The sequence below is a fragment of the Anabrus simplex genome, chromosome 4 (assembly GCF_040414725.1).
Source record: "Anabrus simplex isolate iqAnaSimp1 chromosome 4, ASM4041472v1, whole genome shotgun sequence".
Classification (NCBI taxonomy): domain Eukaryota; kingdom Metazoa; phylum Arthropoda; class Insecta; order Orthoptera; family Tettigoniidae; genus Anabrus; species Anabrus simplex.
Window position 1 is genome coordinate 121,051,751 of NC_090268.1, and position 24,783 is coordinate 121,076,533.

The 24,783-nt window shown below is 36.8% G+C and overlaps 1 protein-coding gene across 3 annotated transcripts in view; it reads right to left on the reverse strand.

Annotated features, from left to right (window-relative positions):
• Nucleotides 1-12,100: 12,100 nt before the first annotated feature.
• The window catches only part of puml (pummelig), a 43,463-nt gene continuing 30,780 nt past the window's right edge, over nucleotides 12,101-24,783 (reverse strand). For 2 of the 3 annotated variants that reach the window (XM_067146293.2, XM_067146292.2), the window contains 2 exons: nucleotides 22,620-22,806; nucleotides 12,101-13,527 (listed from right to left, as the gene is read on the reverse strand). In XM_067146293.2, the coding sequence (XP_067002394.2) occupies nucleotides 13,342-13,527; nucleotides 22,620-22,806 (373 nt within the window). In that variant the 3' untranslated portion in view covers nucleotides 12,101-13,341. Of the gene's footprint in view, nucleotides 13,528-15,034; nucleotides 15,172-22,619; nucleotides 22,807-24,783 lie in introns of those variants that run through there. The other variant, XM_067146294.2, reaches the window with a different exon arrangement.

A 24,783-nucleotide genomic window follows, 5' to 3' on the forward strand; every position in this document is an offset into this window, starting at 1 on the left:
AAAAGTTCTGAACAACAGACAGTAAGCAGGTTCAGAATATAGAAAGAGAATGGGTGGCATGCAGGGGTGCTGTAGTATAAACAGTAAGGAAATGTCTAGGAACAAGTGTGTAAAGACAGGAAAAAAGCGAACATCTCGGTGGAATGAAGAAGGGAGAGCAGCTTGTACACATAAAAAGAAGACTCATCAGAAATGGCTCCAAACAAGGATAAATACTGGCAATATCATTGTCATTCTCTCCATGAGCTCAGTTGTTCACTATGTCACTACGATGCGGGAAGAAGTAGAAAGAATGATAAACTTCATGGTCATAAAGTTGCAGGAATAGATTAAATTAAATATGAAATGGTGAAATATATGGGAAGGCAAGGATGAAATGGCTTCATAGAATAATATTAGCATGGAATGCACCTCTCTACAAGCAAGGGCAGAAGTATTGCAACAACTATCAAAGTATTCATTGATCAGTATACCAGGCAATGTGTTCACTGGAATTTTGGAAGGGGAGTGTGTAATCAGTGGTTGAGAGTAAGTTGGACGAAAACCAGTGTGGTTTCAGGCCACAGAGGACTGTCAAGATCAGATTTTCAGTATGCGCCAGGTAACTGAGAAATGATGAGAGGAATGCTGTAGACAGTTATGTTTTGTAGATCTAGAGAAGGCATATGAGAGTACTGAGGGAGAATATGTTCCCTGTAAAATGAGTTCTTGGTTCAAGGTACTTACAGGGGTTATACCAGGCTGTAAGCTTTCACATTTGTTGTTAATAGTTTACATGGATCATCTACTGAAAGGTATAAAGTGGCATGGAGGGATTGTTAGGTGGAAATGTAGTAAGCAGTTTGGCCTATGCCAATGATTTGGTCTTAATGGCAGATTGTGCTGAAAGCCTGCAGTCTAATATCTAGGAACTTCAGTGATGTCAGTAGGTCAGAAACCTAAGAGAACTGAATGTAAAGTTGGGAATACAAAGCCGGAACAGGTAGATAATTTTAAGTATTTAGGTTTTTTATTCTCTCGAGATTGTAGTATTGCAAGACTGAATCAAAGTAAAGCTAATGCAGGGAGTTCAAAATAGCAATCGACAGTATTCTTTAAGAAGGCAGTCAACTCCTGGACAAAACTTTCTTTACACTGGTCTGTTTTCAAACCAACTTAACTTTAATTTACGGGTATGAAAGCTGGGTGGACTCAGGATATCTTATTCTTAAGTTAGAAGTAACAGACATGAAAGTAGCGAGAATGATCATGGGTACAAACAGGTGGGAACTTGGAATGAGGAGATAAGGCTAAGTGAGGAATGAACTCTATTGATGAATCTGTACACATAATTCGGCTTCGGTGGTGGGGTCATGTGAGGCGAATGGAGGGGGATAGGTTATATAGGAGAATCATGGACTCAGTCATGGAGGGTAAGAGAAGCAGAGAGAGATAAAGACAATGATGGTTAGATTCCTTTTCTAATGACTGAAAGATAAGAGGTGTGGAACTAAATGAGGCCTCAGAGCTAGTTACAAATAGAGGATTGTGACAGCATTTAGCAAAAATTCACAGAGGCTTGCAGACTGAAGGCTAATAATGTAGATTGGTGTCTGTATCTTATAACTAACCATAGAGTTAAAACTAAAATGTTGTTTACCTTATCAAATGAAACTGAAGTGATGCAAAAGTGGGAGAGTAAAACTTTAAAGATATCTTGACTAGCAATTACTTTCAAAACAAACTTAAATCTATAAAATAAAAGAGTGCTCAGTGACAAAGAGAATAATGAATGAATGAAAAACTGGCTAACCCACAGTTTGGAACTTAAAAAAATGGCAATATCATGACAATCACACTAATTCAACATCAGTTCCTTGAAATATAGAAGTAAAACAATAAAAACTGAATTCAGACAGTGCTTTTTAATTCCAGCCTTTAAACGACCACCTCTTCTTAAGATGGCTGCACCTGGAACATGCCTCTTTGATGTAAATGGAACATCGAACATAGTACCAGTAAGTGCTATGGATCCCTCAGTAGTTAACTTTGGCTTCTTGAACCAGGGTGTTATCTTTGCTACATCTCAAGCATCTCATCTTCTGCACCTCCTCAACTGTCCTCACCTTATTCCAGATTACCAAAACTCAGACACACTGCCTCAACTTTTCATGAATGCATCATAAGACCAGCATTCAGTAACTCTGCCTTATTGTACTTTTGAAATGTTGAGAAATCAGAAGCTAAATGGCCAAACTTGGAACTACAGTAGCACATAGCCATTATGAGTGACAACAAAGGCAAGTACCGGTAATACATGCAAATAACAGATTAGAACTTCATAGAAAATGCATGTTGGAGGTTAAATACAATACTGGCATACATGAATTGTGAAAGGATATCTCTAATTATCACATTTCTTTCACTTGAAACTCAGAACTATTAATTATAACACTGGAACTCAGATTGTATGGAATTCAATTATAAGTGAAGCAGTAGTGAAAGTGGAAAGGAACTATGAATTTATATGTTGTTAAGAAATCTCTTGAGTATGACTGAAGAATATCTTCTGAGAAGTTATGACAAAACACTGTAAAAAATAAACAGGGTACAAAATACATGCTCAATATGGGTCAAATAGTTTAATTATTAGGAAGTGGTGGTATTCCTTGGTTTACATTTTAGAAATTTTTTGTTCAGAAATTAACTAGGAACACTTGTAAACTTATTTTAGCAAGTAAGCAATAAGGTACACTCACCATAAGAGGATGTAGTTGCTACTATTACAACAAGCCCTCCTCATTTATGATGGTACCATGAGTAAATAGCTCGATATACGGTACATATACTACAGCACATTTGAGTCCATTTTTAACATTCTTTCATCCTCAACATAATATTCTTACAAGTAAATACAATAAGATTTACTTAATTGTGGGTAAGGCAGTATCATTTTGAGAGTGTAGAGACATTAATTTTGCAAACTGATTTTGAACTTCAGAACATTAAAAAACTAGCCGTTTATGTTCCCTACAAGTGGAAGCATATATTCTATTTTCTTTGTAGTTAAAGGTTAACCCATTTTGATACATATACATTTGTAATTAAGGGTTAGCCTGTTTTGATTCATATTCACTAATACTATATCTACATAACATATTAAAAAATATAGCTCCTAACAAAAGTATTTTTAACAATAATAGTTTGTGTTATCACCTATATTTTATGTTAGTAAGAAGTTTTCTAGCAAAAATATAACAATTAAAACACATCACAAATTCTTGAAGGAACCACTACAAACAATTTCAGCATAGGAATGTAGGAAGTAGGAGCAGTTTCTAATAAGAATGTAGAGCATAACAGTATATACATAGAGATGAATGGTTCCATGGAAGTTATTCTAGCCATGTATATAGCTTCCTATCACATTTGCAAAATGTCAACTTAATAATCCAGGAGTTTCAAGGAAGACTAGAGTTGGTCTCGTGGATTTATCTCAATACAAATACCAGGAATTTACATTGGTAGTGAGAATTATTTAATACCTTGTGCAGAGAGATCTGTAAATCAACTGCATTTCTAAAACTAAAATAAAAATATGGAATTCTTTCATACACAGTAATATATTTCTCTGAATAGACAACTTGGGTAGTATGACAATTTAGCAGTCACTGGTGGTCAAAATGCATAAATCTTTTGCATTAAATAAGGCAAACATCATACTATACCAGAGTAATTTACGAGAGCTATCTACACCTTCAATTCACTAAATAGAATTAAGGTGAAAATACGGCTTTTTACCCAGAACATTCTTGTTTTAATATAAGTGCAATAGGTATTTCCTAACAAAATTATAACATCAGGGTTTGAGTCTTTCATGGGCACGTAGTATATTCAGCTAGAATATTCTACTTAAGAAACATTTTTAACAGAGACTCATAAATTGTGAGATGTACATGGTAACCATGGAGTCCAGCTAAGTCTACCAGTTGCTTCCACTCATCTTTCCTGTCGACTTCTCATGGTCTTAAGAGGCTTAGGTGGTCGGTGGTGGGTGGGGGCAGTAGAATAACACCCATAGTATCCCCTGCCTGTCGTAAGAGGCGACTTAAAGGGGCCCCAGGGGCTCTGAATTTGGGAGCGTGGGTTGGTGACCACGGGGCTCTTTTTTTTTTTTTTTTTGCTATTTGTTTTACGTCGCACCGACACAGATAGGTCTTACGGCGACGATAGGACAGGAAAGGGCTAGAAGTGGGAAGGAAGCGGCCGTGGCCTTAATTAAGGTACAGCCCCAGCATTTGCCTGGTGTGAAAATGGGAAACCACGGAAAACCATTTTCAGGGCTGCCGACAGTGGGGTTCGAACCCACGGGGCTCTTAGCTGAGTCCTGGCATTGCTTCCACTTACTTGTGCCAGGCTCCTCACTTTCATTTATCTTATCCAACCTCCCTTGGTCAACTCTTGTTCTTTTCCGACCCCGGCGGTATTACGTATGGAGGCCTAGGGAGTCTTTCATTTTCACACCCTTCGTGGCCCTTGTCTTCCTTTGGCCGATATCTTCATTTTTCGAAGTGTCGGACCCCTTCCATTTTTTCTCTCTGATTAGCGTTATATAGGATGGTTGCCCAGTTGTACTTCCTCTTAAAACAATAATCACCACCACACCACCATCGGTTCATTTTCCTGCCCTATATGGCCCTTTCCTTTCTTTTACCTAAAACTTCATCCCTTTCCACTTTCCTTGTATGTTATAAGAGGCTGCTAAGCTTACTGTTAATGCCCTTTTAACACTTAGAAGCCCAGGCTTTTGGCTACCATCATTGCTCAGATTGTTGGATGTGTTCGAAAAAAATCTTGAGAATAGTCCTAAGTTTTCAAATTGTATTTACCAACAGAATTTTATATTTACAGAGAACAGTTTCTACTTTTATTTCAAACAAGCAGAGGAATAGATGTGTTATGTATCAATGATGAGTACATTTCAGTTGAAAGACATCTGTGTATAACTGTTTATCAGATGGAAGTTCTGTTGGTTTGGTGTCAAGGTTGTTATCTTCAATAGCGACTTTGCCATTTGAACCAAAATCATGTAAGTGTTCTTCTAAAGCTTATGAAATATCTTATTCATTCAGAATCTCCAACAAAGCACACGAAAGAACTAAAGCACTGCAAAAATTGGTGTAATACAAAACAAAAGAACAGGTAACTGAACTCGCGAAGACTCTTTTCCAATTATATTTCATAGCACATTGCATAAAAGGCAGCACAATTGGCTTAGAGCAGGTTAGATAGTCTCTGAAGAGTTGTACACAGTCATAAACTGAGTGTACAACATTTACAAATTGCTAACGGAGATAAATATGACAGCCCGGCCTATACTCTAGACACTCATGGCAATTGGTGTGCCCAGATTTCCTCTTCCAAGTGTTAAACACTTCTCCAAACTACTATTATTTTTTTTTTTTTTTTTTTTTTTTTTTTTTTTTTTTTTTTTGTTATTTGCTTTACGTCACACCGACACAGATATGTCTTATTGTGACGATGGGATAGGAAAGGCCTAGGAAGTGGAAGGAAGCAGGCCGTGGCCTTAATTAAGGTACAGCCCTGGCATTTGCCTGGTGTGAAAATGGGAAACTACGGAAAACCATCTTCAGGGCTGCCGACAGTGGGGCTCGAACCCACTATCTCTCAATTACTGGACACTGGCCGCACTTAAGCGACTGCAGCTATCGAGCTCGGTCTTTTCTAAACTCTTCAGTGATTTATACTATAGCAATAATTATTGTTCTGTCACTAATCAATTACCTGGTTTGGCTACATACACCAAGGCCCAATAAAGTAGATAAACTAAGCCCATCTGAGGTGTGCTTCAATAGTATATTATGCAACAAGCCTATAATGGCAATAATTAAGACATGAGCATGTTTATAAAACAAGCGCCGTTTATGCTCATCGATAAATATAACTCCTTTTTTTGAAAAATATTCATAAATTTCTGTCGAAATGTCGCTTGACAGCCGAGTTAACTGAACGGAGCACACAGCGCATGCACTGGGTTATTGATTTTCTGTGAGTGGATCAGAGAACTTGACAATGTCATATGTTTTCAAAGGTTTGATAGAAGGTTATCATAACTTAGTTTTATTTCAAATACAAACTGTTTATTGTACAGTTGGTGAAGTGAATTTGCATCAATGTGCCGTGTGGTTGTGGAATATTGGAAGTAGAAGGTGCACTGATATTAATGTGTGTGTCCAACATGTTTAATTTTGGAAACAAGTGCGAAGCTAGTGCGTTGAGCGCAGGTGCGATGCTATCCTTACCTATTTGGTCAAACAGTTGTATCATAATGAAAATCTGAACTCTGATTGGTGGAGAACCTGTATCATAATGAAACTAACTAGAATGAACCTCATTAAGATTCAGTTTTCTGGCATATAATATTTATATTTTGGCATTGTTGAACACAAAATAAGTTAATTAAGGTAAATAAAACTCTTCTCCCCACCACAAACAATGATTAAAATTAAAATTTTAAACAATGTGATGCAAACAGGGATGTGCTATAAGATGTACTCTATTGCTGGGCCACATTTTCCTTAACTTGCATTATAATGAAGATTCTAAATTTTTTTCCACTTTTATAATTTTTTGGACATTTGTATTTTTCTTCTGCTAAGGTTTAAACACACTAATTTAAGACACACCAGTAATTGCTTACACAAGAAAAGCTTAGCTATGACAGAACACCTGACAAATTTGTGATTAAATTGCTAAGTAAATAATATCCACATAGTTCTCATAATGGTAATTATTTGAAATGATGGTTTGATTTTCCTAAAGCTTCAAACTAAAAATAGTACACCTATGCAAATTATATCAGATTATTATTTCTCTACGATTCAAACTTAACCTTAATTCACATAGCACACTTTACTACAATCAAATAATATTGCACAACTTTTCTACAGTGTATTATAATATTCATCTCTCTACTCATAATAGCACTGCAATAAGCTTTTGTGGTTTCCCTATAATTATATAACCTTTGGTGGCTCTATGGAAGGATCAAATCAGCCTTCAGGCTGGTAACTAAACTGACAAATACAAGATAACAGCCCATTTTAAACACAACTACCTTCTACATTTAGTAGGTAATCAAATTCAGCAAGGAAATATTGCCTTTACATAAAGCTGGAAGTATCATAATCAGAGCATTTGTAAAAGATGTCTGTCTCCACATTAAGAATAACCTAACTAAAAGCTGGTAGTAGGTACAAAATAACTTTGTAAGTGTCAAACTCATTGTAATAATAGCCTATAATAACAATGACTGCGAATGTGCCTCTGAAAAATATGGAGGGGAACCATATTTACCCTGACCTGGCTGCATCTGGTTGAAGATAAATAATGATTTGTTGTTGGTTGTTTGAAGGCACAAAACAATGGTATAATCATTGAAGATATATTTTAAAATATAGATTTATTTTAAAATATTATTGATCTCTTCATTTAACATACATATACATTGTTAATTTGTGCAAGATGTGACTGTCATATTACGTTCCTTAACATGCAAGATTCAGGAGAAAAGAGGGTTGATGTTAGCTCCCTCACTTTGTTCCAAATCACGTAAACGTCCGAGATGATTTACATCCCACAGTGTAGCAGTTCAAACTGCACATTTATTTAACTACTTTGCATTCGTAATCAGAGTCGGATTTATCATACAGGACTGCTAATCACATGCCTAGGTGTGGCAGAAAAGTTTGGCAAATACTTTTCTTTTTGTTAATGCCTACAATAATATTTCTGTATGCTTTGAATAATTACTTGCAATCAGAAGTTAATTTTTCACTATTTATTCTTAGAATAATAGCACCTGTGTGGTTTTACTTTTCTAACAGTGAACAAACAATACCTGTCATTCTCAACTCCTTTGAATATGAAAGTTGTGTTTCTTGAGATATTGGCGAAGGTATTTTGGTATCCCCTTCCCTGTTTACCATAATACAGTGAAACCTCCCCTTGATGGGAAACTCCCCTAATATGGACAGAATTTTATTTCGCAACATAAATCTCATATGAAGAATGATAACGTTACCTCTCTTTTGCAGACACTCCCAAATACAGACATAGATACTATTCCATGGTTCCAAAGAATGCTTCTACCTCTTCACTACGGACACAAATACAGTGAAGACTGAACTGCACTACAGTGTAGTTTTATACATTTTGGAAGACTTGTGATACAAATAAACACAGTGCACTACAGGTACAGTATTTCCTGGAAATATTTGTGCACCTAGGCTGTATGTGATAACCCGTTGAGTCTCAGCAATTACAGTGCAATTACAGTGGCATTAGTAAGGATTTGAAAAACATGTCAAATCAGTTGTTCCTCATTTCAATACTGAGAAGTCAACTCTTAGTGCTGAGAAGGGAGTATTGAGGCGAGATGACAAAGCAGCCCAGTAGTTCTGTGTAATCGCTTTCTTTCAGTACAGAGCTAAGGCATCTTAAAAAAAAGGTTTAACAATGCGGGGAAAGATTGAAGTTATCATGTGCATGTCAAACAACAAGCTCAGTGTGCATGTGCTTGCAGATAAAATAAGAATCTATAAACTTGACCATATTAACGGTATATATTGACTACGTATTTTAATCAAGTCACTGAAATTGTGAAATACTTCCGCTGAAGAAGAGAAGGATATGTTCTCGAAACATGAACGATTAACATATATTACATAGTTTTTTTTTATTTGAACTGACAAGGCAGATTCTTTATCTCCTTTTTTTTCATTGCAAGAAGTTATCGCTTGCAGATAAATTTGGTGTGGGAAATAAATTTAACTCTCCGACAAAAATAATGCATATTAAAACAGTGGCACAAGAATGCTGATGTCAACAGAAAGACAAATTTCCTAAAATTTAAGGTTATGCTATTAATAAAGTTCTATTTGAGTGGTTTTTCAGCTGCAAGAAGCAAAAACATTCCCCATATTCAGCCCTATTATTCCAGAAAACTCTAAGGAATTAGTAAAGCCTTTGATGGTTGTTTGAAAAATGTTTTTGAGTTAGGCATAATATTAGCTACAAAACTGTGCATGGGGAATCTGATGTCACTGGCCCACAAATTGAACAGTGGAAAGAGAAAATTTCCTCCATTATTGCAGGTTATAATGGAAAAAGACGTTTATAATGCAGATGAAACTGGTCTATTTTTCGTACTCATCCTGACAAAACTAAGTTTCCAGGGAGGAAAATGTAGCAAATAAAACATTTCTAAAGAGCTTCTGACTGCGACTCTGCTCAAATAAGGCAGGTGAAACATCAAAACCTCCTGATATCAGAAGGGCATCAAACCCTCACAGTTTTAAAGGACTCAATGTAAGGACATTACCACCAGTTGAATGAAGAGCTAATAGAAAAGCTTGGAGATGATGCAAGAAATTATGACGGACTGGCTTCTTTTTTTCAATAAGAAAATGAAGAACCAAAACAGGAAACAGACGACTGCTTGTGCAAGATAGTGTTAATGGTGTACATTCAAATAAATGTTTACAGTGATTCTGTGCAGTAGTGTCATCTGAGAGTGTGAAGATTAGTGTGGAAAGCGAAACCACATCCGAGGAAGTGTTCGCCATGTGCATACTAACGTAATAAATAGAATATTAAGTAACCAAATCAATCAGCCCATATCAAATACAGCAAAGGGGAAGCCATGTTAATGAAAGCAAGAAATACAAGAGAACAAGAGAACAACTAGAGATATGAACTACTCTCATTTCCAGCAAAAACTCCCATAATGTAAAACCATGATCAATGAGCAATAAACTGGCAACTCAATGTAGCAGTTGCCACAGAAACACCCTAATACCACAAATGAAGATCATGGTGGAATAAATTATGGAAGGCATTCAAGAAGCTATAAAGACAGGGATTAGTCAACATCGGCCTCTAACGTAACAAGCCATACATGTTCCCTACCAAAAAAATCCTGCACTCCACAAATCAATGCAACTCTCACTCTGAGGAAATAAGTATGCATGGAAGAAACTGTACTCCAAATACAACAGAACAAAGAACAAATCCAGGATAGCAAAACCCCTGTGAAGGATCCAGTCCTGGGCTGCAAAATGATGCGTGGACCGAGGTGGTCAAATGAGGAAGCCAAAGACTAACTGGAACACAGGACAACACCCAGAAGAAAGCAGTATAAAAATAAGTTTTAAATATGTAAATAAAAACTGTAACACATTTTGTCTGTTGAAAGCCATGAGCACCTACCCTGCAAAAAAAAAAAAAAAAAAAAAACACTTTTGAAACTAAATAAAATGTTCTCTGTGACAGTTATAACTTTATGCAGGCAATAAGTATGAATACAGGAAAATCTCCCAGTAAGCACTTTTGTTCACGCACAACAGCTCAGATTCTTCCCAAAGAAAACAGCATATTTAAACTGTATCATCCTAATTCATTTCAAGTGATATTCTTTTATCACACATTGATTCATATTATCATTATTATTTAGACAATGGACAAAAAATTAGTCACTGCTTTGGATTTCAAAGAACATGCTAGTAGCTTTGGAGTGATGTAGATTGTGTTTCACTGGTATACCAGGTGGTCATATGGCTCTTCATCACAAATATATGAGAGAGAGAGAGAGAGAGAGTGTGTGTGTGGGTCAAAGCAAAGATGCAACAAACTGGTAAAAAGGGGGGCAATTTATTTTGATGTGCCCATGACCACACAGAGAACGAAATTGCCCGATTGTTGGTGTATCAATGTAGACTGTTCAACCTTTCTACCAGTAATGGTGTATCACTTGCGGCCATTAAACACAAGATAATCCTAACCAACAGGGACTGGAGACATGTATCTTGCCTTGTCAATGAAAATCAGGTTCAAACCTGCCAGGAATTGCTGTCGTCAGTGAATAACAATCTCAACTAGTTTTTGGGCAAATATTGCCACGGGAACTTCATGCAACAAACATCTGGGGTCTGGTACCTCGTAAGAAGCCATTGCTCACAGCGGCACATAAGATGAAAGTCTTCGATGGGCAAAACACCACCAAACATGGACAGTAGCCAATTAGAGGCATGCAGTGTAGTGTGGTCCTACAAATCGCGATTTTGCACCAACAGCCCAATGAGCCATTTAAACCCACAGCATGCAGAAGGTTTAGTTCAGATTGAATGTGGTTCTGTGATGTTCTGGGGGTGTTTATCGTTCTGTGACTCGGACCCACTTATTCAGGTCAATGTGAAAATGAACCAGGATGTTTATTTTAATATTCTTGGTGACCAAGTGTTCCCCTTCATTCAAAATCTTCATGATTAGTATGTTGTGGACATGCCCATTTTCCAAGATGACAACAGCCATATTTACAGGGCTGCATGCATACTTGACAGGTATGACGAATACATCGACTCCCTGTCACACCTCGACTGGCCTGCTAAACCCCCTCATCTTAAACCCATAGAAAATGTGTGGCTATTTGGAACAATGAGTGAAACACAGACATCAGCAACTCTGCAATGTGGTGGCTTTACGGGATCTCATCAGCAAGTGGCTAGAACTAGATATGGCATACCTGCAGAAACTCTTACGACTCTCTTCCTTGCCGAATCAAGGTGGTTATCAAAGTTGGAGGCAGTTTACATAATTAGAATGATTTCTCCAGGGGGTCACTAATTTTTTGTCCGGTGAGCCTGACTATGCAAACAAAAACAAAATGACTAGAAACTTGAGGTTTTGCTAAGACCTTACTCTGCTTTCTCAAAGGTAAAACAACAGCTGTTCTTATAATGCTGAAAAGCTGAATTAAATTTTCCTACTGCCTTGTTGATGAAAAGGTCATTCATTGTCGTATTTGCCAGAAGTGATGCTCGGTAATTACTTAACACTTAAAAAGCAATATAAAATAACAAGACCATCAGACTAATAAGCAAGAGGAAAAGGGTTCGCAAGGAACTACAAGAGCAATGAATGACAGGGGAAGAAAAAAATTAAATCCAAGTGGGAATAATGAGTGAACTCTTAGATTACAGGCAATGGAAGGGTGAGAAAGTAATAAACCAGTTCAAGCTTCATCAAGAGAGTAATAGTGAAATTTAATTAAATTATTTCAGTGTTATTAGATCAGATGTGGTTTATATTTTTATATACAATCTGCTTTACGTCGTAATGACACAGACAGGTCTTATGGCGACAACGGGATAGGAAAGGGCTAGGAGTGGGAAGGAAGCAACCGTGGCCTTAAGATACAATCCCAACATTTGCCTGGTGTGAAAATGGGGAAACTAAAGAAAACCATTATCAGGGCTGCTGACCCAAACCGCACAGCCAATTGCTCGGTCTGACACGGTTTACTTCTGAGGAAGCAGAGCAAAGTTTTCATAAAAGGTCAAGTTTTCCTTCAATTTGTCTTGTTTTACATGGCATAAGCCTGAAAGTCTTACTCCTCCACAATAACTACCACTACCACTCGAAAGTCTACAGTCTAGTATCCTCAATCAGAAGCATAAATCAGATAATCACAATTTACATAATTCTGAAATACAAATGATATGTATTTTATATGACATAGATCATGAATGTGGAGCACTAAGGTTCACATTACACCAATCATCTCTATAAAGAGAATTTTGATCATTAACTCTCATCTTCCTATCAGAGTACAGGAAACTTTAATCGCCATGAATCGTTTAAAACAAGTTTCTCCTTTTTATAAAACAACATACCAATCATATCAAGTAACAAACAGTAAGGAGCATAAATACCTATGTACTACAATATTCAAAACTTGTAAGTTTCCTCACTGGTGTAAAGCTTCTAAATGTCCACTTAAGAGTGGTAGGCAGGCCTAAATAAACATAACACTTCATACAGCAGAAAACTGCAATAAGAAATTAAATTAATACTGATCAGGATTTTACTGGTATAACAGGGAAGTTTATTGTCTGTTACCTAATTCTTTGCATACCAGGAGAAATACAACTACCTTCTAAGTGCATATGTTACTAACAGAAGATGCTGTCCAATTAGGAATCTAAATTTTTTCTATCGTATACAGCAATATTTGCAGAGCAAGAGATTATAAGTTATACCGGAACTGACCTCAGTACAATAACCAATCTCAGATAAAATGGTAAAGAAAACTATATCCGCAGCTTCTTCTAACCGATTTACACCGTTAGAAGAGCAATTGTGTGAAATTAACATTACTCCAATACAGCTGCAATATTCATAAAACTTCTGTAGATTCTCTGAATACTTTAGGAACACGAGTGTCTTCAGCACACACTTCTTATGGCACACTCATGATCTTCACACGGCACAATTATTCCTTCTTCATCTGGGAGCTGAAGTTTCTGGCTGCACGGCTTCATGTTCCTCATTTGCTGATGCCTCTCCAGGAAGAATAGCTAAGCGATTACTGTCCTTCATCTGATCCGTTAATGCACAAGCTTCAATGACGTGCTTATTAAATGCTTCATATTTGTCAGCATACACATGATGTCCAGCACCTGATATTATCTGAAGAACATAGCATGTATAAATTAAAAAATATTTGGATAGAATTTTTTTTAATAACACTAAATAGATGGCAAGAATGTCACACTAACATGAATGTAAATGAGGGTAAAATCCAAACTCCTCAGTTGGGGTTCTAACAAACTGTAAAAGAGAGTATAGTATTTTCATTAAAATGTAAAAATATTAAAATAAATTTAAGAAAGCAGAACTTACTTTGTAATAGCTGAAATTAAGGTTAGCAACCTAACATTTCGATATTAAAAAAGAACATTAAAACTTACCAAATTTTTAAAAGAAAACAACAGAATACTTTTGTACTATGAACAATAACATTCATTCTTGAAAACCCACAGCTGTTTCATGATATTAGTAAAGAAAAAAAAAAGAGATGTGTACACATATGACAAATATGTAAAACAGCCTCTCAGGGTGCATGCACCGATGCATTGAGCGGCGCAAGGTGCAAAAGACGATTTTGCCAGGTTTTACCATAGTGAAGACCCCACTCCTTGATTTTAAGCAATAGCTCTGTCTTTCTCTTCCCCTACGCCTGTCTCCCCTTTCCTCACTTGCTCTACAGCGCTCCACCATCCAAGCAGAGGTGAGTCGAGCTTAGTTGAGTCACCCGAGACAAAACGCTGGTCCAGAACCTCTGCACCTCGGTTTGCATGTGAGAGATTTTAGGCATTTGAGAGGCCCTGATTTAAAACAACAAGATGTACCAATAGAAGAATACAGTATTTGGAGATTCTAATCAGTAAAAACAACTATCTGGTACAATATTAATTGATTTATCAGGTAAATGTCTTTTAGAGGCCCTACATCATCAATATGGTAATTTTATTTAGATTGATTCTTTCATGGCCTGCAATTGTAGACACGATAAGCTTTTGGGCTTTTGCCGTGTTAGAAAACAAGGTGAAATTCTTTACGTTTCGCAGAGAACTTTTGCTCCGCGTCTTCAGGAGAAAATCTCATCTGTTGACGAACAAGACTTCCCTACTAATGAAGATTTGAATTTAAGAATGCTTTACCATTGGACTATAGCAAGTGGTACTCTCGTTCATCACTAGACACAGCCTTAGTTTTGTGTCAACAAAGGATAGGTCACGGAAGATTTACGCATTCTTACCACTTGAAAAGGGAAGACCCCCGCAATGTGTTGTTGTGGTGCCGACTTCAGCATAGCTCACATCTTCACAGTGTGTGCTAATCTCTCTGGCCTAAGACGGAACCTCCGCCTGCAGGAGACACTCAAACTCATACTAGCCAATGAATCGAATACTGCAGATCTGGTCATTCATTTTATGTGCGAGTGAGGATTAATCAAAGGCATATAAATTTAAAGTATTATGTTACTCGGGGAACATAAGTTCCCTTTGGATACGTTTGTGACCTTTTGGAATAAATAAAATAACTTTTGCTTTATTTTTTATTTCATTTTCAAATTCTTCCATTGAATGAATACATTTATTTTATTTTAATTTTTGTCCCCATTTAATTTGTTCAGAGATGATGATTACCTAGTTCTACTTCCTCTTAAAACAAAATTCACCACCACCATCTGGTCTGCAGGGGAACATTCCAAGATAACATGTTGGTACTAATCGGAGAGGTGATGCACAGGGCCTAGATTTTGATGACCTAATAAATAAGTAAAAAGACCTATAAAATGATTTTAAAATACTCAAAATTTACTTTAAAAGGGGCGAGAAAAATGACCCAAAAATATGAAAGAAATTACACTTAACCAAAATAGTAAATATGTGCACTATCCACTTGACCTTTAACTTGTAATTAAGTGAATAATAATAATAATTATTATTATTACCACCACCACCACAATGAAAAAGAGGAGATTGGCGTTCTACGGATATATTAAAAGGATGGGATCAGAGAGACTTGCCAACAGGATCCTCACCTTCCAGGAGAACAGGAAGACACAAGTCCCATGTGTAAAAGAAGTCCATCGAGATTTAGAATAATGTGGGATCACAGCAGAAGATATAACAAACAGAAAAATCTTCAGGCAGAGAGTTGCGGAGGTGCAGGACCTAACTGATGAGAAAACGAGGAAGAATAGAGTATTCTCGGCAGAAGAACGAGCAGAGTAAGCCAACGGATGAAGGAATACTGGTGAAAAAGGAGAAAAAACTTGAGAAAGCAATGGAAGTTGCGTAATCGCAGCTCATAGATGGCTGAAACTAAAAGATTAATAATAATAATAATAATAATATGAATAAGAACTATCATAAGGAAATTTACAATGTGAGGGTCCTCCGTGGAGTGGACATAGATTCAGATCATTATTTGTCCAAAATTAAAATAAAATTAACTCCAAAAAAGAAACGTATTCTCTCCAAATGTAATAGGAAGAAAACATATGACCCTAGCTATCTCATTAATAATAAATTATATTATGAACAATCTAAAACCTATCTAAGTGATGATTTGGGAACGGTAATTAACAAGCTAAAAACCATTGCTGAGGAACACGCTCCCGTTAAAAAGAGGAAAAAACATGCTTGGTGGAATGAGGAGTGCGATGCAGCGATTCAACACCGACACAAGGCATGGTTGATTGATCAACAACGGAAAACAGAACAGTCACGCGAAGAACTTGTTACTGCTAGACGACATATGGCTAAAATCATCCGAAGGGTTAAGAGAAATTATCACACGGAGATGTTACACTCTATTGACGAAGCATTTACTCAACATAAGACAAGAGATTACTATAAAACATTTCGGCAATACCAAACAAATTATACTCCCCCAACACTCCTAATGAGAGATACTAATGGAAAACAGGCACAAACTAATCAAGATAATGCGGAAATTTTAGCTAGATACTTTGAGAACTTACTTAACAGTGAGGAACCTTCAGAATATCTGCAATATGACACACATCCAAAAAATAGGATACCTTTAGAAAAGGTTACACCGCCCGTTTATAATGAAGTACGAGCAGCAATCAATTCCCTTAAAAATTATAAAGCACTGGGAGAGAACCAAATCGTTGCAGAGGTATGGAAGAATGCTAGAAGAATCTACATAAACATCTTATAGATATATGGAATACTGCTACAATGCCTGAAGAGTGGAATATGGCAATAATTCAACCATTGCATAAAAAGGGCGATACATCTGATCCAAATAATTATCGGGGAGTATCATTATTGGATATTACATATAAGATTTTATCTAAGATTATCTATAACAGTATGCCTTTGCTGGCAGGACCTAGTGTTTATAGTGCACTATGTCTTCTGGTATGGGCTAGAGTAATTTTGTTACTTTCATTGATCTGTCTCTGTCTTATCCTTGGCTGTGACAATATGAAAGTGACTGAGGTATGAGCGATGCTAGTAATGCCATTCCTTCTGCAGCCAGTCCCTGCTATGAATGGTGTGAAAATGCTGCTCATAGGGTCGGTTGGTGCATGCATTTCAGTGGGCTTGGCAGACTGATATGTAATAACTTCTGGCTCAGTGAGGAAAGCAACGGGAAACTACCTCACTCCTCATTTCCCTAGTACGCCTCTTCAGTGATGCCTAGGCCATCTATGACAGCTGATGGTAGAGCTGTTGAGGATCCAACCAGCCTTAGGGCTGAAGACTGAACATACATACATCTATAACAGAATACAGGGACATCTTGACTGTGGATTTCCTCCAGGAAGAAGCTGCCCTGACCAAATCATCAGTTTAAAATGGATTATGAAACATCATAGATCTAGAAACAAAAATTTAGTTATTACGTTTGTTGATTTTCAAAGGGCGTATGATAGTATACATCGTGAATCACTGTTGAATGTCCTTCAGGAATTTGGTCTACATTCCAAACTTATTAGCCTGATTGGTATGACTCTTAAGAATACTCAATCTAAAGTTAGATTCAGAAATGAGTTATCTAAATCATTTGCAATTACAACAGGCCTCCACCAGGGAGATGGACTTTCGCCATTATTGTTCAATTGTGTATTGGAAAAGGTCATGCGAGAGTGGACTAAGGTATGTCCTCCAAAAGTCAAAATTGGAAAAAATATCAAACTAAATTGCTTGGCATTCGCGGATGATCTTGCGATACTGGCAAATGGTTTCGAAGAGGCTAAAGTTCAATTGGAAGAACTTGCAAATGTAGCGAAAAAAGTTGGATTGCAAATTTCGTATGATAAAACAAAAATAATGCCTACTTTCAGAACTTTAAATTCAGAGCTATTATTAAATAATAATAAACGAATTGAAATTGTAAGTACATTTAAATATTTGGGTGAAAATCTCACTTGGAATTGCAATGAAAACCCATCAATAGAGAGCAGAATATATAAACTGAAGCAGGCACAATGGATAACTTGGCCTACATACAAAAAGAAATGTCTTTCGATTAATGCTAAATTTAGGCATTATAACTCTGTTATTAAACCGGAAGCAACTTATACTTCTGAAACATTATTTAAACTCAATACTAGATCAACAGAGCCTCTGTGGCTCAGACGGCAGCGCGTCGGCCTCTCACCGCTGGATACCGTGGTTCAAATCCCGGTGACTCCATGTGAGATTTGTGCTGGACAAAGCGGAGGTGGGGCAGGTTTTTCTCCGGGTACTCCGGTTTTCCCCTGTCATCTTTCATTCCAGCAACACTCTCCATTATCATTTCATAGCATTTATCACTCATTAATAAATCACCTTGGGAGTGGCGACCCCATTGTAATAACAGCCTATATATGTTTCATTCATTACATCCCTGACCCGGTCAATGACTGGAAAACAGGTCGTAGGTTTTCATTTCATTTTCATTTTCACTAGATCAACAACAGAACGCTTACAACGAGTTGATCGAAGGATACTCAGGACGATCATAAACAAGAAACGTCAGGTGGATGGACAATGGAGATTGTTGCCGAATGAGGTTGTCTATCGGTAAAGTGAGTCCATCACAGACACGATGAGAAAAAGAAGACTTGCCTTTTTTTGTCATAAATTTCGACTAAGTGATAACAGAGTTTTAAAACAATTATTTAATTACTTTTGGAATAGTAAATCAAAAAACAATTGGTTTAAAGAAGTTCAAAGTGATTTGGAGGAGTTGAATATTACCATGCAAACCATAGAAAACAGAGGCGAGAAAAGTATTTTGAAGAATAAATGCATCAGGCTTCCTCTGACCACTGTACAGAGGAAACAATATGTTATAACGGATGCGGAGAGGGCAGCCACGTCAACCAGACTCAAGACTTTTTGGGAGAAGAAAAGGAAGACAAATTTGTTGTAGTCTGATTTAAGTGCTCCAATGTGGGCGTAAACTATGTAAATAAATAAATAAATAAATAATAATAATAATAATAATAATAATAATAATAATAATAATAATAATAATAATAATAATAATAATAACAATAATAATGATAATATAATAAAGAAACAGCTGAGGGAACAATATTTTAGTCCTTTAAAAAAATGCGGTTCTTAAAAGCAAAACAACTGAAAATCTACAGGTCATCCAGTGACACACTGGATACCCTGTGTTTGTTGCTGAATGGTAAATTCTCACACATTTCTCAGAAAAGTATATGACCATCTGTAGAACTTGCTGAATTGTGAAATATTTTCCTTCAATGGACAGCTAAAGCTTTATCTTTGGCATTAAGTGAATCACACACACACAAATAAATAAAACTTGCACTGTGAAAAATGAAACTAACCAGCATGTATGTTAGTACTCTGGCACTTCAACAACTTTACTTGAATGTGAATTTGTATCTACTACAGTGATAATACCTCTCAACAACTTTACTTGAATGTGAATTTGTATCTACTACAGTGATAATACCTCTCACCCTCATCACAAGCCCATCCAGATGAGAAGTAATGTCACTCTCTCCAAATGTGGATTTCCAAAGAAATTCAGGTAAAGGCTGTACAGTTATCTTATTTCGTAATTTTTGAACTGAGTTTGATGTTTGGGTATTCTAGTTTTTTGAAAGCAGACAAAGAAAAATAACTTTAAAACAAGAATGTTATGTAACAAATTGATGAAAATGACAAAATGTAGCTACAATGGAAAAAAAGTAAAAGTAAAAATGGCAAACAATGACAAAAAAATGACTTAATAAATATTCTGTAATAAGGGGCCATGATCAGGACTTTTATATAAGTTAGCAATGCATATGATATACCAATTAAATGAAATGTCATCAAAATCTGGGCTGTGGTGATACAAATCATTTTATTATATTTTATTTTATTAGTACCGGTATATTGTGCTGTGAAAACAGAAATGATCAAATTGTGATTAGCAAGTTACCTGTGATTCTAACTGAAAACAAAAGTGTTATCAAAAGCAATATTACTAAGGGCCGGTTCTACCATCTACAAGTAAAAGGATATTTCAGTTTGACCACTCGCGCGTACTGCTATCGGCAGCATACCCGGTGCGTAATTTATTAGCCACTTCGAGGGTCTGGTAAGACTTCACCTGCCAGGCAAGTTTTGAGAGCTGAACATTATCAGCTATATTTTTGGTGACATACATCTTAAATTAGTTTAGTATGTTGATAGAAGTATGATACCATAACAATGACCGTTCTTGTATGGCAGGATTTTGAATATGAATACTTCTCTTGAGTTGCAATGGTCACACCAGCCTCTCGCATCTACAATGCCGGAGACATATATATGTCAAGCTTTCACCAAGAAACTTTACAAGAATACAAAATCAACACCCAATTGGAATTCATCTCAAACGACCTTTAATTTTCCAATTTTTATTTGTCAGTTTTCAGACACCAGGTATAACTAGTATATGTATCTCAGTTACCCAAAGCATTCTCGCAGCATAGTGGCTAAGGTGCTCATTTCATATTAGGAGGTACAAAGGTTCGAGTCCTCATAAGGCAGATTTTTTAATTTTCATATTTAGCGGTTATTTTCATCCGCATGCATCTTTTCATATGTTCTTTTCTTGATAATATATTTCATTGAAATGTTTAATCACAATATTATGTACAGTAGCGTGTGAAGGATCGTGGCGATACTTAATTCACAGAAGCCTGCAGATAGAATGCTCTAAGTCAAGAAGTCCATAAGGAAGATGTGTGTACATACGTATACGGAAGTGCGTAAAAGAGAGTTCAACGGCAGGGAACAAAAATAAATTTGAATTTAAATCAAAAGACAAAGAGAATCTGAGTACCTTGTATTTCGAAGCGAGCGCATTGACCACTCTACTACGAGAGCACTTTCCGAAACAATGCCTTACATGACAGCTTATAACTGGCATAAGAAAACATTAAAATCTCGATATTTAGAGCCCAATTAGGTACCAATTTTGAACCTCATAGATTAACCTCACGAAAGCTTGACATACATAACTCTACATGCTCTCCTTATTATTATTATTATTATTATTATTATTATCTTTTTAATAGGCTTGTTGGTGATAATCAGCAGATGCAAATACAGGAAAATAAGACAATCAAAATGAGCTTCATACGTCTAACGATAGATAGCACCTCAGTCGAACTATAATCTATTAGCATGTCCATATTGATAGTTCAAGCACACAATATTGACAATATTGACACTATGTAAAATAAAGTATTGATTAGGTGGGAAACTCATCCTTCATACTTGTGTACCTCAGTCAAAAGCGAGAAGTCGCTGAAAATCAGTCTAGTCGACCCCGCATATCGGTGTCTAGCTCCGGGTAGCTACCTAGCGCTCATGCGGAGGTGGCTGCGTGCAAGCCAAAGTACCAGATGATTTACTCTTCCGGGTAGTTTACCTCCTGTGTAGCTGCCATCTAGTTTACCAGCAGATGGCTGAACTGGCCCTAAGAGATATTAATGGTATGCATCCAGGAAGCAAGGTGAGCATGGATAAATTACAACCGTGCTTTATGCTGGATAACTGACGTCTATGTATACTCGGGTAAGAAAGCTAACAGGAGTGGAGTACTGTATATATATATATATATATATATATGTATTTACAGAAACAGATGGAGAGCAGAAACTCACCGTGTAAGCATGCATGGATAGAGTACACATAAAAGACATGGTTTCACAATTTTCAGCAGCAGCCTTCTTCAGTGGAGGATAGAATATGAATTGCATACCTAAGAATGGCATTAAATGACTCAATGTATGCTTCAGAGTACCTTGGCATGTTTCTGCTGTAAATAAAAGCACTTAAAAACCCATTCCAAGAAATTGTTTAAATTAATTAGAGGGAAGAGAAAATGAATTTACTTTTCTGGGCTATAAATTATCTTACAGAGAGGACGCTGACTTACCACATGAAATTACAAAAACTTTGCGGAGGTTATAAATCAGGTTATGAAGCCACCCTTAGTTTAGAGACATGGGGTCCTCAGCTGAGTCCTGGCATTGCTTCCACTTATTTGTGCCTGGCTCCTCACTTTCATCTATCCTATCCGACCTCCCTTGGTCAACTTTTGTTCTTTTCCGACCCCGACGCTATTAGGTTTGTGAGGGCTAGGGAGTCTTTCATTTTCGCGCCCTTCGTGGCCCTTGTCTTCCTTTGGCCGATATCTTCATTTTTTGAAGTGTTGGATCCCTTCCATTTTTTCCCTCTGATTAGTGTTATATAGAGGATGGTTGCATAGTTGTACTTCCTCTTAAAACAATAATCACCACCACCACCACCTTAGTTCAGAGACGTACGCAGATGTACAAATCCTTAGTAGGACCAATCCTATGCAATGGAAATGAAGCATGGACAATAAGGAGAACTGAAGATTACAGAATTGTAAAATACATGAGAAGAACAGCAGGATATACTCGATGGGATCATAAGAGAAATTAAACAGGAAGGAACTCAAAACTGAATCAGCAGGACAATATATATGGTTATCAAGAAAGGTGGAAAAACCATGTTCAAAGAATGGTTACAGGAAGATTTCCCAGAGAAATCTGAAGTACTACACTAAAGGAACAAGAGTCATCACTCATCCAACGAAACATTGGCGAGAGAATGCTTTACAAGATCATAACAGGTCTCTAGGTCCGATACATAAATGGATGACTATGATGATGATGATGATGATGATTATTCGAGGTTGATATTTACCTGAACATTAACGTACGAGCCTGGACGTTTCTCTTTAATTGTTTCTCCAGGAGCATTATCCACCCATGACCGTGATCCATAGATTAAGGTTATAGGAATATCTGGATGCAAAGTGTCAAGCCTGTTTATCATGGGGTTTTTGGCCCAACCAAACCCAGACATCATGGAGTGGAAGGCTCCTTCACCCCTGCAACAGACCAGAAAGTAATTCATGTTGGTGATGGCATTTTAAGCAACAATTTTTTTTTTTTTTTTTTTGCTAGTGGCTTTACGTCGCACCGACACAGATAGGTCTTATGGCGACGATGGGATGGGAAAGGCCTAGGAGTTGGAAGGAATTGGCCGTGGCCTTAATTAAGGTACAGCCCCAGCATTTGCCTGGTGTGAAAATGGGAAACCACGGAAAACCATCTTCAGGGCTGCCGATAGTGGGATTCGAACCTACTATCTCCCGGATGCAAGCTCACAGCCGCGCCTCTACGCGCACGGCCAACTCGCTTTAAGCAACAAAACCATCTGATTATTGTCAATGTGATTATTAGTTGCAAATAATTTTAAAAAGGGGAGAAAAAATAAAGACCCTTCTAATTGAGTTATTTCATAATTAAGAATATAATACAATTAAAACTGGGAACATACACATCAAAAGGGAACAAATGCTCCCTGAATAAAATACACTTCTTAGGGCCGTTTTCCCCAAATGAGTTTAAACTAGGTTTATTTTAATCTGGTTTAAGTCTGAGTTTAAACTAACATTCATTTTCCCCATACTGGTTTAAACTTTGTATAAAGTTTAAACTTGGTTCAAAGTTAAACCTGCTGTATTGTAGGTTTAAACTGCTGTTTATATTCAACCTTCTTGACATTTTATTAACGTATCTGTGATTTTCCTAGTAGAAGGGTTAGTTTTGACTACCAGTACTGCAGCACTTTAATAGAAAACGTACTAAAATTATAACCTAGTATTAGCATTAGAAAAATGGGAGAATTTATTGAAGTCTTTGGTAAAATAGGAAATAATTTTGACGTGCAAGTGAGGTTAAGAAGCCGCATTCCAACAAAATTTTACAATCTTGGAAAATCGGATGTAACGGAGTTTTTTTCATGGATTTATAATTCATAAGCGAACAGCAAGGATTGTCTAGTATCGAAAAAGGATTCATTTAAAACGTCAACTGCGCTAAATAATGCTATTTCGCTAGAAGCAATGATTCTGGTTGCTTTAAGATATGATGAAGCAGGCATTTTTCTTATTAACAACGGGGACCACAGGCCTTAAATTGCAGTCTCCTCATAATGTTATACAGTGTAAAATGCTGTTGGTGATATGAATACTGTAATGTGAAGCATAAAAATATTCCTACATAAGTCGTGTAATACGCCCACTCTTCATGCGGTGTCTGGTGGCTGTGGTCGCTAAAGCGTTAGGTGAGCATCGTCCGAATCCGTGACTAGACGGTTCGAATCCAGTTTGTCGAAAATATTTTTACCATCAGAATGTTGACCGGCAAGGTAGGAGAGGCGGTGGTATACAATTTCTAATCGCTAGATTATATATTTATAGGATCAGAAAAACAATAAAGTGTTTCATGCCTGCTAGTAAACTTGTAATAGAATAAATTATAGTTAAGAATGTTTCATCGTAATTATAGCCAGCATACCAGCAATAGAAATATTAATGCTATAGCGAGAAGAGTATTATGCATACAGTACGACATATCGCGAACTTGGTTATGTTATAAACGAATATGGAATCACGTAATACATCTCCAAATAATACATCCTCAGTGGTCTGTCTGCTGGATCCAAGGTTTGTGAGATTGATCCCGGCCGAGGGCGATGGATTTTAATAGGAGATAGATCCGGAGCATGCTTGGAATTTGTTTACTTGAAATTCGCATAAATGTTGATTTTCTGAGGAAAGGAATACCGTAGGCCTATTGCTGAAAGACCAGGATTTTAATATTTCAACGTTCCCGTGTGTTCCGTAAGACAATACAGACATCAAAAGACACGTATTAGGCCCACGGTACTTGTTTATGGTAAAGCATGACAGAGAAAAATAAGAAATAAAAGTGCGTTCCAAGAAATTGTAGACAGCAATGGGTAAAATTATATGACACAACACTTCGCACAAACGTAAACAATTTATTTATCAGTAAAG